Below are 15,314 nucleotides of genomic sequence, written 5' to 3'. Positions count from 1 at the left end.
TCTCTTCGTAAATATCATTGTTAAAGTGAAAGCAATGACTGACTAATTTTGATGTTTTTATTGATGTTTGCTATACTACTGGATTTTAATAAGCTCAAACACTTGTTTTTGGTTATTTGTATCATATTAGTGGAATAACTAATAGAAACGCTAAGTATATTTGAAATAACTCCAAAATCAACTGAGGATTATAGCTGGAGGAATCCATAGTCTATATATTTATTTATTCATTATTGTTATTTTAATAGGATAATGTATTCTTTTTCTGGTTTTGAATCTAATATGAGGCACTTGAAAACCATTATGCATTTGCTATTATTGGGATTTCTAAAATTTATGTCTAAAAAGTTATTTCCATCCCAATTTAAAATATATTGAGAAAATGTGCAATGTGTACTAAGTACATGATACTCATTTTTAGGGAGTAATTCTAACTTGCTTAGTATATGTTGATATGGGGGATTAGGTTACTAACTTACGAAAGATGATATTGCCAATGTCTAGTTCAATTTTGAGTTCTTTAATTATTTTCTCCCAATTTTTATTTAGAAAAATGTCAAATCTACAGACAACTTGAAATGATAATACAATGAATATCTATATATCCCTTCACCAAGGCTCAACAATTTAAAGTTTGCCACATTTATTTTACCGCTTTTTTTAAATCTCCTCTCTCTTTTGAATGGTTAGAAATTAATTTCAGACAATCATTAAAGTTTTACTCTTAACTGCTTTAGGTCACATAGCTGAAGAATTATAATTATTCTTCTATATCACCACATTATAATATCTAACATAGTCAACAATAATGTGATATCACCTAATATACAGATTATATTCAAACTACCCAAAATGCGCTTTAGAGCTATTTGTAACCTGGGATCCAAATAAGCTTCATGTATTGCACTTAGTTATTTTCTTTAGTTCTCTTCAATCTAGAATATTCCTCCACCTTTTATTTTGTTTTTCATGACATTGATTTTTTTAAAAAGAGTTCAGCACTTTTCTTGTGGAATGTCCCATATTCTGGATTTTTCTGAGTGTTTTCTCATGATTAGATTCAGTTCAAGCATTTTTTATTATACTATACAAGTGATATGGTTGAGTCATATAATTATAAAGTTAAATAGCAAGTTTTTGTCATCAATTTAGAAAAAAAATCTCATATTTGACATAGTGGCCATTCTTATTTTTAAGATGTTTTCCATCTGATTTATTTTTTCTTTATTTTATTTCAATCACCATTTATCCCCCTATATCCTCTTTCACCCCCCTCCCCCCATCACCACACTGTTTTTTGTGTCTATGAGTTCTTTCCCCTTTTTCTTCTTTTTTGCTCAATCCCTTCACCCTCCTTCTGACACTCCCCCACCAGAGCTGGCTGCCTGCTCTCTGTCTATGAGTCTTTTTCTATTTTATTCTCAAATATTTAAATTAACCTAAAAATGTCCCTAACAGTATGTAAAATAAAAAACAAATTAGCATAACATTTAGTTAGCCCATAAGGAAAAAAGGTTGTTTTTAATCAAATATTAAGGATTTATTTAAATATCAGATCCAAAGATTATTAATGGCGTATTGCATTGTAGCTACACATTGATGAACATCATTTAGTTATACAGGATATAGTTATTACAAAATGAACACTATATGAAAAAATGGTTGTTTTTCTCCACTAAATATTTTACTTTTATTGTTTAAATTATTTTTAAAAATATTATGTGTTACAACTATCCTTGGCATATTATAAATCAGCCAAATAAAGTAAAATGTGCATTTAAGATTTTTGGATTTTATTAGACACTGATATTTTATGTTTTAGTATTTATTTGTGCTCAAATTTCAGTGTTTGCATAATTTTGCAGATAGCTTTGATTTTTTTTTCATTTTTCAGATCTCCATGGAACCCTGTTTTGAGTTTGACCTTTGACCAGGTGACTGCATTTGCCAGAGGTGGCATTACAATTGCGTATAAAACCTTCTTGGATCCCAAAGCTGTTCTGCTACCTGGATGTGACAAGTAAATTAATGTGTGCTTGGTTAGATTAATCTGAATCATCTAAATTCAGATTTTCCAGAGTGAGAGATTAAAACAGTAAAAGATGTTCTTTGAATCATCTTACATAAACAATTATTTATTTTATTGACTTATTTCATGATATAATGAGCTAATGCCTAAAAGACTTAATCATTAACATCATTAACTTTCCTTGAGTTTTAAAAAAACGTATGGGCCAATGAGCAGATTATAGTTTCAGCTTTGCAGATGTGATAATTTTATTTGAAATGAAAAAGCTTTTTTAGTGCTTCCATTCTAATATTTGCATGGAATCATTAAATTCTCATATAGTATGTTTATACATGTGTTCATATTTAAGGATCTCATTTGATGATAAATTAAAAACAAAAGCAATATGCTGGAGGCTTGTTGGGATAGTGAGAAGAAGAGCAGGAGGTAGAGGGTTGGGCATCTTGTCTCATATCCGCTTATAATTGTCCATGGGAAGATGGGTGTCTGTCTTGCCTGTAAAAAGATAAAACCCAGCATTCCCTGAGTGTTAACCATAGTCCAGGCACAGTTTTAAATGAATTGGGTAGAAATAATCTAATCCTCAAGACAATTATTTTGATCACATCATTACATGTTATCCTGTTATTACTTCATTTTATAGAGACAGAAACCGAGGCTCAGAAGGGCAAAGGAATTTGCCCAGTCACACAACTGGTACAAGATAGATCTCAAATTCTAACCCAGACTGTCTTTCTTAAGAACTGAGGGGTTTAAACACTATCCTGCACTGTCTAACAGAATTTTCTGTGATGATGAAAACATACTTTGTGACTATTGAGAACTTGATGTCTAACTAATGTGACTGAGGACCTGAATTTTAAATTAAATGCATTTTAATTAAAATAGGAATATGTGGCTAGTGGCTACTGTATTGGACATCGAAGCATGTCCAATACTATGTTGGCTTATGTGATCTATCTGTAAGGTCCTACCTAGCTTTAATATTTTATAATTTAACAAATCACAACTTTCCTTAAGATGTAAGTGAAAAGACTGAGGTAGAGGGTAGATCCACAAAACCAAAGGCAGTCTGATGAGGTCACAGTCTAGAGTCAACCTATTGCTACATATGTCCATGAAGACCAACTCTTCCCCCAATGACTGCCTGCCATGTATTAGGCAAGATTTGAATCTCTTTTGTCCTGTTCTGTTTCTTTATGCATAGAAATAACTCATCAGCATTCTTTTTTTTTAAAATAGGCATTTCCATTTATGAGATGAATTTCATGTGCAATGATCTTTCTCCAAGCTGTTACATTTGCCTCGACCCTTCAATTTTTAGCTAGGAGTTTAATTTTAAATTCATGTATTCCTTCTTAATTTTACTTCCCAGGTGCAATAAATATTGTTTTAGTGAGTGGATTCAAATTAGATTTAGCTCCTTAAGAACAACAATATGAAACTGCCTGGCCTTATTGAACTAATTTGAAAATAATTTCCTTAATATTTGGATTCCATTTGAATTTTCTTTCTTTACTCTAAAGTGTATCATTTGAAATCCTAATGATCATATTCTTACTTGTATTTCTCAGAGTATTGAAAAAATACTATTACCAGCCCACAACCTGTTGAATAGCAGCATGTTCTAGGATATGTCTTAACATATCAATGTTGAGCCAAGTAATTTTCTTTAGAGTAGGGATTTGCTCACTTTTAAAACAAGTGATTTGGCTGAATTAAGAATGGCACTCAACACCTCCAGTTTGTGGTTTGTCCATGTACCCACTAGACTGTTGCCTCTTAGGATGTTCTTAACAATGACAAACTCATGCTTAGCACAACTATCATAAGTATAAAAACATCCTTTATTATTCATACTCCATTGTATTTAGAATATGAATGTAACAGTGAAGATGGCCTCAACTATGAGTGATTCTTTAAGAATAAAAGTCATTTTTTTGTTTCTTTGTTCTATTAATAATTAATTAGGCATGGAATCCCCCACTGTCATAAATAATTGCAAGGTAAAAATGTAAAACTTTCCCTTTCCCATTTATCGATACCAAAGCACTTTACAATTTTTTTGTTTAAAATTATACATTGAGTTTTCTCTTACTAGTGGAGTATAAAATGCATAAATTATTATACTAGTATATTAAAGAGTATTATAAATAAATATATTTTATTCTAGCAAAAATAATCAAATGTTTCACTTTTTTTAGTTGGGAAGTTTGTGAGGGATTTCCAGTGAATTTTAATGCCAACAGTCAACAGATACCTGATCAATTTGAAAAGGTGGACTTAGAGGACCATTTCCTACAGAACAAGGTCAGAATTATATGTTGTAATTAATGTGGGTATTTTATGTATTGGATTTCAGTCAATACATGGTGACTGAGTTGATATTGGTGAGTTTTAAAAACTATGAATTATTCTACAAGTGTTGGGGCATTATTCTTTACTTCCTATTATTAAGCCCTTTAAAACTGAGTCAATATATAGCATTTCTGCTTGAAAGAAATTCGACCTGAATGATGTCACTCAAGTACTGTTTTTGGCATATTTCCTCTAGACCTACTATATTATAATAAGTTTGAGTTACTTGAGAAAGTCGTGCAGATGGCAGTGTATACTTTAAGATCTGATCTGTTTGCTCTGTGGGTTAATGTATCTAAGGAACATGAGTTCTTCAGAAAACCCAATTCATGGCAAGCCAATCCAGAAGGTCTGTGGATTAATTTGCACTTAGGTATTCTGCCAGTAAAGAATTTTGTTCTCCAACTGAGCTATTAAAGGCACTTAAAACATGTCTTTTAAAAAGGAATACTTTTTTTTGTTTTTCTCACCTGGGAAACTATGTAGAGTTGTTCACTTCAACTATATAAGCTTTAGTTTGTGAATTCAAAACCAAAAGGCACCCACAGAGATGGAGATGCCCAAAGAAAGTAGGACTTCCTGTTCACTGGTCTGGGCCCTCTATTTCCAAGACACAGTGTAAGAATACATTGTCCCAAACTAATATTTTTAATTTCTCCATGTTGCCCATTCATGTTATTATGTCAAAACTTATATTGAGAATATTAGTTGTTTCAAGGTGCATATAAATCTAAATAATATAATTACAAAAAATAAAATAAAATCAATAATTATTTCTAAGCCTCTCTGTTCTTTTTTTAAAAATATTTTATTGATTTTTTACAGAGAAGAAGGGAGAGGGATAGAGAGCCAGAAACATTGATGAGAGAGATTGATCAGCTGCCTCCTGCACGCCCCCCACTGGGGATGTGCCCGCAACCAAGGTACATGCCCTTGACCGGAATCAAACCTGGGACCCTTCAGTCCGCAGACTGACGCTCTAGCCACTGAGCCAAACTGGTTCGGCAAAGCCTGTCTGTTCTTGAGCAACTTTAGAAAATAAATGTAGGTTGAATGGTGTTCCAATAATTAATGCCTTTTATATTTTTTATTCACCTGACATTTAGATTTATTTACCATAGTTCTGATCCAGTTGCCAGTTCTTTTTCTTTCTTTCTTTCATTTTTAAATCCTCACCTGAGGCTATATTTTCATTGGTATTTAGGGAGAGTGGGAGAGAAAGGGAAAGACAGAGAGAAATATCAATGTGAGAGCAAACATCGATTGGTTGTGAGGGAGGAGCCTGCAACCAAAGTATGTGTCTTTGACCAGAATCAAACCTGGGACCCTTTGGTCCACAGGCTGACACTCTATCCATTGAGTCAAACTGGCTAGGGCTCCTTTTTACTAGTATGTTTTTGCTGTAAAATTATTTTCCTGCTCAAAAACTTGTGTGCTTGGCTGTTGCCTACTAAAGTTGTATATCCTCATCTGGCCTTCAGTGAACCCCATGATTCTCCTTCAGTCTTACCCTGCCTTTCCAATCTTCTCTTCTTGAACTTCTTCATACACTACAGTCAGAGCTAATAAATTGTGTCCCACAACATGCTTTTCACTTTGGTATACTTATGCCATGGCATGTGGCATTACTGTGTGTGTGTGTGTGTGTGTGTGTGTGTGTGTGTGTTTGTGTTTGCCTTAAGGCCTTATTCAACTTCCTCTTCTTCCATAAAGCCTTTTCAAATCCTCCAGAGAGAATTAACCTCAAATTACTTTGTATTCTCAGAACTCCTTTGAAAATTGTTCTTAGATCTTGTGTTTTGGTATTGGCATTTATTTGCTTTTGTGCCTTTCTCCTCCCTGAAATTGAGAATTCCTTAGATGTGTCTCATTCATCTTTGTATTCTGGAGTGCTGGCACAAAGTCTTGACTGTAGGGCAAGTGCACAATATATTTTTGATGAAGGATTTTTAAAATTTAGCTGTGACTTATCTTACAAGGCTCTCTATTGTCTAATATGTGTGTGTTAGCCAAGCCAGATTGTTCCTTTGTTGTTTTCTGAAAGCACTCCATGATTTCTGTTATTATGTCCATGTGGAACCCTCTGCTTGGAATTCAACCTCTCTTTCTTTGCCACCAACCCCAGCCTTCTCTTTCACCCTTGTGCCATATCCTAGCACGATGTCTGACATATAGTTGGCATTCAACAAATGCTTGTTGAAATCCTGCCCGTCATTCTAACTTTATCTGATCTGTACCAGCTTCATAAAATCTTCTTTACCCCACCCCCATCCCCAAACCAGATAGGATCTCTCTGGCCTTGATAACCCCATTGCATCAATTCTGTGCCATTTATAGTCACAATGAACTTGATGCTGTTCCCTCTTACAACTTTGTCATCGTCGTTACATTATTTGAAGTCAATTAGTGCTCCAAGTTTAGGCCTATTTCAGGTCACATTGGGGTAAAAAGGGAAGAATGGTAGATTCCACTGAGGATGTAGAGATCAGATTATAAAGGGTCTTAATTTGATGTTAGGGATTCTGGATGTTCTGTAGAAAACAAGGATCTATTGGAAACATGAAGCAGAGGCAAGATCTGATTTGATCCTTGTGTTAGGAAGATAATCCAGGAGGTCCCTGTCTTACTTACCCTTGCTGCTAAATTAGAAATTCCTTTGCACCAGAGGACATCCTGATCCTCCTGTCTCTGCTGCAATCTCTAAATACCCAGAGTTAGCTCAATGGAATTGAATTCACTAGTGAATTAACTCATTCAACAGAAGCCAGCTCAAACCTGAAAGAAAATGGAATTTTAAAGAGTTGTTACAGGAAAAGAACCCCAAGGTGGCTTCTCTCTTTGATTTTAAGTCAAAGTACTTTAAAAGAAAACTGTTCTAATGTTGAAAAATGATACAATAACAATCCACAGTCATTGCATCATGATTAATTGGTTCTAGTGATTCAGTGAAAGTGAGAAAGCACTCATCTTAAATAAAGGTTTGTACACTATTGCATTTTTGGAAGAAGAAATTGGTTTTGAATAAAATTACAATCCAACCAAACCGGTATTATAAGAAAACAAAAGTTTGATAACCTGACAAGTAAAGAGAAGCTTTCAAAGAAAAACGGCCTTCTCTTAGTTATGAAACCTTTTTAAATCCTTTCAGAATAATGATTTGATTATATACAGAGAGGTGATTAGTGCATTGGAAATAGTAATTTAATAACTTAAAAAAGAGCACTTTTAAAGAGAGATTCAAGCAGAGGTGATGGTTACCTGTAGGGCATTTTATGGTAGAATCATGATGCTCATTGCAGTAAAGAAGATACTAAGAGGATTAAAACATAGGTAGAGAGGAGGGAGGCAAAAGCCAATATTCTTGGTGGGTATGTTTTGAAATTGGCTTGAGATAGAGATATCAGTGCCCAACCCCTTACTGTTTGTTCAAATCTCTTATTGACAAGTAAACCCTTTCCCACAGAGAGAAATTTGGAACATATAATCCCTATTAGTAAGGTGGGAGACAGATATAACCCTGGCAATTACAACCTGTTGCTCTTTTATCCATTTCTAAAGAAGATTTGGAGTCTAATACAATGAACTATTTGGCAAATACATCTTTCAACAGTTCTGTATTGTTACTTCGATTGGCAGCATTTTTAGATTGCCCCAATTTAAGGGCAATAAAATTATGTTTCCATAAAATGGATGAAATTTAAACTTCACGTTAGATAATGTAAAAGAAAAAATCATATGCCTGGTTATGGGAAAATATTGCAGAAAAATGGACACTTCAGTGTTTGGCAGGCCATATAGTTTGCAAAAGGAAAAGGAAATATATTTTGATCCTAGCCGTTCAGTATGATCAGACATCATCAGGATATTAGTGACAACTTTCAGTATGAAAACAGCAAGAAAATACCAAGTTGTAATTTTTGAATCATGGCATGGTTATTACAAGTTAATTAGTGAATTCAGCAGTCATGGATACTAGCAGAATATATTATTCTGTATTGCACAAAGGAGGCTGGGAAAGGCAAACAAGTCTTTACTGTCCTGTTTCTTTGGAGAGCAAGTCAGTCAGAAATAATATTTTCTACAAATAATTCGTATTGTGTAAAATACAAAATTTTAATTTAAAATTTGAACTGATTGCTGTTAAGATAGGATACAGGACTTTAAATAAAACCCCAAGTCCCTTTCATATTTTTAGATCAATAGTTAGAGGCTATTTAGAGACTCTTACCTAGATCTTAAAGTTGCTTTATTTGGTTGCATCATTATGTGCTCACTGATATTTTCTGCTTTCAAACTGTTTCAGTTTTCCTCTTTGGAGTGGGGTGGATTGATCAGAGAATGGAACAATAGGAGTGAACATCAGAGACAGGAAGAAAGAGATTTTAGAACATTTCTTATAGTTGTGATTTTAATTTATATATCAAATTATTTGACTTGGCCCTAAATTCTCTAGAAAAAGTATAAAATTTCTACGTAGCAAACAACTTGTTTGGAATGGAGATTGTGATTGACTTATGAGCTTCTCCTTTCAAGAAAACTTTCATTGTTTTGTATTTTGTTCCTCAATAGATCTGTAAGACAAGACAAGCGGTTCCCCTATTGTTTAGAATTTGCACAGGAATATTGAAGGCTACTCCACTTTCATTAGTGTTTTGGGAAAATAAAATTAAACAAGTTTTAACTGGCCCAGCATATGTACACTTCATTTTTATCAATGGCAGCTTCTCTATCAGTACAGCTTATTCAGGCAAGCAATATCATAGTGGTCATTTAAAGGGAAATGGGTATTCAAAAGAATAAGAGAATTTCCTGTGTTGTTTCTCAATAGGACTTCAAAGGATTTTCTAATGGCATATCTGATGGCATGGATTTAGAAATCAGTCTCAACATAGATGCTTTTGCACACACACCTGTACATACACACATGTGTGCACGGGCACACACCTACACACACATACAGAGTATATTATGTCAGAGCATTTTTGTTTTTCAGAATTCCAATTTTCACAGGTTTTTTTTTAATCTTCCCCACCTTCACAAATGTTTGGTCTAAAGCTAAACAACTGGATTAAATTAAAAAGAAAAAAAGAAGGTGAAGTCATGAAGAGAAATTTAACGGCCATTGTCAGTTTTAGGTGTCCTCAGACTTGGCAGGATTTTTTTTCTCTATAACACGAAATGCAGCTGAGTTAGTGGCCCTGACTGTGTCTCGTCTATGTAGAATCACTTGGGAACTGTCCAGCAAAATATCTCTCAAAGAACAGCATGGTGTTGGTACTGGGTGCCAACCCAAGACAGACACAAAGGACCCCTCTGCTCTTCACCAATAAGCCAACTGTTAAAAGATTAAAACATGTTGTGGAGATAACAAGAATTTAGGCGCTGGCAGCAGGTGCTGTACAAAGAAGCAGTTGGCAGTGTGTTCCTTCTGTCTGACTAATTCCAGTCAAAACAATCTTCTTCCCAGTTGCAGGGGAGAGTTTTGAGTGTGATGGCAACTTGAAGTTAGGAGGTGGAGTAAGAGTGTTACTTTAAATGCTGAGTCCTGCGGTGGATGGATTAGTAGAATATGGTTTATCATTGTTGAGAGACTGCGGGCGATTCCCCTCTTGAATCCAGCCACAATTGGCTAGCTGGGGAATACACAATCAAAGAGCTATAAGTCAAATCTGCTTACGTGGTGGGGTTGCTGTATCCCTAAAATTTTATTTTCACATACAGGGGTCATGTAACATTTTCTTCTTTTGAGAAGTAATGCTCTTCCATTATAGAATAATTACCAAATATATTAGCTCTACCCTTTTGTTATCGCCTGATCACACTTGAACATTTTTATCTTTTAAATTATAATTTAATTTTTGTATTTTAAGAAGTCATTTGCCACCCAACAAATAGCTAGTATTAGTACCAACTTTCACTTTTTAGTATTAGAAAATAATTTTGATTGTTATTGAAGCAACATCATTTATTGGGTTTAAAGCAGAAAGTCATGTTCCCATAATCCTATACAAATAAATACTTGTACTTACAAACTTAGCATGATTACTCAGAGAAAGTGAGCATGTAAGTTAGTAGATAAAGTGTTAAATTTGAACAGAATCCCTACAGGTGATACAAATACCTATTAATTTGAGAATCAAGTCTAAGTGAGAAAAGGTAGAAGGTGCGCAATACCTTTGACCTATGTAGTCTGATAAACACAGATGCAGTGTCTCCCCAGTCAGTCCCCTCCTGTCCTTTCGCACAACTATCACTAAAGTCTCAACTCATAACCTTTTATTCTTAGGAGATTATGTGGGCTCCCAACTGTTCTCCTTGCCTTTGATACTTCCATTCTGCAATCCATTATGTCTACCCTTTGCCATATCAACCTACTAGTATTTGCTATAATCCAATCCCTCCTGCTTAAAAGGGTTCACTGGCTCCCTACCAAGGTCTAACTCCTTAGCCTTACACTGGACACCTTCTACAGTTTGGCCAAGTTTATTTTTTGAGCCTATCAAAAAATCCTAAGATATGTTGATTATACATCCTTGCCTTTACTTGGAATATCATTATATTCTTTATTATTCCTGTCAATCTGTCTTTATCCTTTAAGGTCCGGTCCAGATGTTACTTCTTTCAAGACACTCCACTTTTTGTTGCTCCAGTAGAAATGACCCCTACCATTCTTTGAATACTAGAGTACTATTTATTCATCCATATGGAGCTTAACATGAAATTGTGTGTGTGTGTGTGTGTGTGTGTGTGTGCATGTATATTATTGCATCTACTGTTGTGAGTTTCTTTAGGGCAGGAAAAATACAGGTGAGGCAAAAGTAATTTTACATTTGTGAGTACATGAAACACAGAGTTTATTCATACATTATTATTTATTATTGTATTATTTTCCATATGAACAACTGTAAACCTTTTATCCTACCCTGTATTTTATAATATAATGCACCACACAGTCTGGGGCCCTGCCTATCAGAACCGGTGCTCAACAACTATCAATTGAATTGAATCAAGTGGGATTGAGCACAACTGTTTCAAAAGAGCCCTTCTCAATTGGAAACATGATGTTCCAGGATAACTTATTTTGGGTAAGTGTGTTGAGGAAGGTTAACCTTCAGAATCTGTTAAAAACGCATACGTGTTCTCATGGTACAGGTGGATTCCAGTATCGTCCTTCATGCCTCGGTTTCCATTGGAAAGTGGGGTTCCTCAGGTAGTGAAGAGAGCAGCAGATGTCAGATGGTGCCATCGACCCTGTGGCCTGCAGCCAGTGTGTGGCTGATCATGAAGGTACCTGAGAGTGTCTGTTGTCCCTGAGTGACCTCCTATGCTGGCTGGCTTACCATGTGCTTACCTGGTCCTCATGCACACAAGCATGCAAGTGAAAGTGTGATCAATTGCTGGCCTTAATAAATGCTCTTTCTCTGCACTTGGGTTGTCTATTACAGAGGAAGGCTGTAGACCCTCCCTCTGAGCATTCAGTCCACTTTTAGATGCGCTGATTTGTTCATACTCCAGAGTATATCTACACCCAGCATAGAGCTTCTGTATAGTCCATAGACTTGCCATTTCCTGAGATTTGTCTGAATGTCATTTGCTTCCACTCGCAGTCTTCACTATTGTGCTTTGTGGAGTCTGGTGGATTAGCACCATATCATGACAGCATGCAGTCTTTGTAAGGACAGTTTTAGAAGAAATCCCTGAGTACAAAATGTGAACAATGCCTAACAGATTTATACCTGTGTGTTAGCACTAATTTTTTGCTTTATTATTTTACTTTTGGATCTGATTTAAATTGAGAGCGTATAATCACCCCCCCTTCTCTCTTACTATTAAAATATGTTTTGTAATTGCTACCAAATATTTATGTCTGGAAAGAGATGGCACAGCCCGTATCTACCCTTCCTCCGTCCCTCACTATAGATTAATTTTGCTTCCTCTTAGTACTTCTGTGGGTGCAGAGTAGTCCAGGGAAGTTTGCTGCTACTTAGTTTGGGGTGGGGGAGAGGAGCTCAAAACTATTTTCTTAGTGAAATCTTAGATTGCCCTTAATTATTATTTTTAGTTTCCCTGAGAGTTCAAAACAAACATATAGAATAATTATGGCATAAATGTACTAAGAAATAGTATTCATTTTACATAACAAGGCAGAATGAGGTTAGATGAGATACTTCTTAAATCTGTTTCCAACTTGGAGACTTGAAGTACTAGCCCTTTTAAAGTTGTATTTTGTGTCTGATTTGATAATATCTGCCATTTTATTAAACATCTGCTATATGTTAGGCATTATATACACACTTATCTCATTCAATCTTATACAAACTGCAGATTTTCATTATGTAGCTGAAAAAAACTGAGTCTAGTAAGGGTAGAAGAAGGATTCTTGGTCTCTCTGGATTCAAAACATATCTTTTCACTGTAATACAGGACACTGCTCTATATTTGACCAATTTATGAGCTTGAGGGAAGTGTTTTAGTTTTAGCACTGCACTGAACACCTGTGTCACCAATTGGACCCGAAGATATGGAAGATTCTTTCCTAGATCTTCTATTTTGTAATTCTCTGGTATCTGTTTCTAGAAGTTTATGATATTCAAAATATATATCTGGGGAGAGTTACTTAGCTGCTCTGAGCCACCGTTTCCTCATCCATAAAATGAAGTTAGTCATATGAGAAGGCATGTTTGAGGTTCAAGCATGGTGTCTGGTAGATAGAAAGTGCTTAATAAATGGGGATTCTTTTTCTCATCCCCAGCCGTTTCCTTTCTGTAACATTATCAAATGAGGATTCCATTCAGTGCTTATATTAGAACCAAATTAAAAATAAATATTTTCTTAAGTCATCATATATTCCTTCCCCACACCACAAAACGTTGAGAAATAAGTTACATGCAAAAAAGAAAACGATTTTGAAAATGTTTTTAGATTGAATATTTTTTCCTTATTTATTTATTTATTAAAATATATTTGTATTGATTTCAGAGAGGAAGGGAGAGGGAGAGAAAGAAACATCAAAGATCAGAGAGAATCACTGATCAACTGCCTCCTGCATGCCCCCCCTACTGGGAATAAAGCCTGTAACCCAGGCATATGTCCTTGACCGGAATGGAAGCCAGGATCCTTCAGTCTGCAGGCTGACACTCTATCCACTGAGCCAAACCAGCTAGAGCTTTTTTAAAAAGTAAAATTTTTTACCTGTAAAAATAGAGAATTTTGCATGCCACAAATTCTCAAATGTGTAAATGAATTCGTCAGTTGTTGTCACTTATTTAAAATGTGTTGATTCACTAGGAAAATTGTTACATGGACATTCAAACAATATTCCCATCAATTTCCTTATTAGAGAATTTCAACATTTAAAACAAATGCAGCTCACGAGTCATCTTAAAATGTTTAACCCGTGGTATTTAGACCCAGAGCAAGGCTTTACGTTGTGTGAAGGTTAAGGATTTGTTTCCATCTTCAGTTCACTGCACTTTTTTTTCTGTGCATGCATATTTCAAGGAAGTTCTGTAGTTATAACTACAAGAAGTGACATGTGATGGACCCCCAATTGCTGCACTGTGAAATATGCACAGAAAAGAAGGACAAATGAAGATATCATGCCCTGTTTTATTTTGCGCTGAACTATAAAATGCCACCCTTGTCGGACAGGGAAGCTCACTGATTCTGAGCACGGCTCACTGACTGCTAAGTTGTGGGTAGTGTTTCACTTTCAGCAACTGTTAATATCCGGGGTTATCCAGGCATAATGACCTCACTATTTGTGACACATTGTTGAATTTTCTGGTTCTTTTAACTTATTTAGACCTGTCTCCCTTCTCTATTCATTGGCAGACTGGAATGATCTTGAGCCGAGCCATAACTCAGGGCTGCCTAGCTATTGGTCATCCAATCAGAGTCAAGGCCACTGAAGGAACATCACTGGAAGGATATAAATTAATCCTCCAGAAAAGGTAATACCTATACATTACTTAGCTCAAAACAATAAATGTTCGTTTCAAAATTTCTGAACAGCCAAATCATACTGCTTAGATAGATGTTCATTAGGTGTTTAAATGTATGTTCACAACATGATTATTAATTTTTCTAATCTGAAATAAGCTTGAAAACATATCCCACCTAGTTTGGTAGTGATTCTTAGATATTTTAAACAGCAAATGTTGGCCTTCAACATGTACCTATGCTGCAGACAAGCTGCTGCTTTACTCTGTAATTATTGAACTCATTTCTTTATCTCTATTTTGATTGATAATTTAAAATTTAATGTTCTATGTGTACTCCTAACCTTTTCTCCATCTTCTAAATATAAAATATTGAACTGTAAAAGAAAAATTAAGGAGACAAGATATTGATGGCTTGTAAAGCACTGAAAGTGCCCTTTCTGTTTTTTTGTTTAGATGGATAGGCAGTAGGTTTGTGCTTAGGGCTGAAACCAGAAGTAGGGCATTTAAGCACCAGAAAAACTAGCCCAGCCTCTGTACAGAAGGGAAATTTTCTCCAATATGTGAAACAGATTGTTCAACAGGTATTAGAATATCACATCATGATTAGGAATGTGATCTACAGAGTCAGATTCACATGTGTAAATTCTGGCTATACCTGGTACTCTAACAAAAATTAATTTCTGAGCCCAACACTATTCTAATTTCTTTAGATTATATTGTCACATTTAATCCTCACAACAACTGGAGAAGGTATATATTATTATAATTATCTTTACAGTTGAGGAAATGGAATCATAGAGAAGTCAATCATTTACTCAAGGTCGAGCCTGCTAAGTGGCTGGGCAGGAATGCAAACCTAAGCAGTCAGGCTCTACAACTTACTCTTAGCCACAACACTACAATGTCTGTACGTCAAAGTCTAGTCAGACCATTGCCAGTTAGTGTCAAGCATGGTAGCAGATATTTCAGTGGATTAGTAGGGT

At 35.2% G+C, this 15,314-nt stretch overlaps 1 protein-coding gene across 1 annotated transcript in view; it reads left to right on the top strand.

Annotated features, from left to right (window-relative positions):
* The window catches only part of LOC102426399, a 183,442-nt gene that overhangs the window by 40,574 nt on the left and 127,554 nt on the right, over positions 1-15,314 (top strand). The window contains exons 6-9 of the mRNA XM_023756395.1: positions 1,895-2,020; positions 4,234-4,339; positions 11,540-11,674; positions 14,222-14,340. Coding sequence (XP_023612163.1) covers positions 1,895-2,020; positions 4,234-4,339; positions 11,540-11,674; positions 14,222-14,340 — 486 coding nt within the window. The remainder of the gene's footprint in view (positions 1-1,894; positions 2,021-4,233; positions 4,340-11,539; positions 11,675-14,221; positions 14,341-15,314) is intronic.

This window comes from Myotis lucifugus, unplaced genomic scaffold (genome assembly GCF_000147115.1).
Source record: "Myotis lucifugus unplaced genomic scaffold, Myoluc2.0 scaffold_92, whole genome shotgun sequence".
In the NCBI taxonomy this organism is placed as follows: domain Eukaryota; kingdom Metazoa; phylum Chordata; class Mammalia; order Chiroptera; family Vespertilionidae; genus Myotis; species Myotis lucifugus.
Note: the sequence above shows the minus strand (reverse complement) of the source record. Positions and strands in the feature narration are given on the sequence as shown.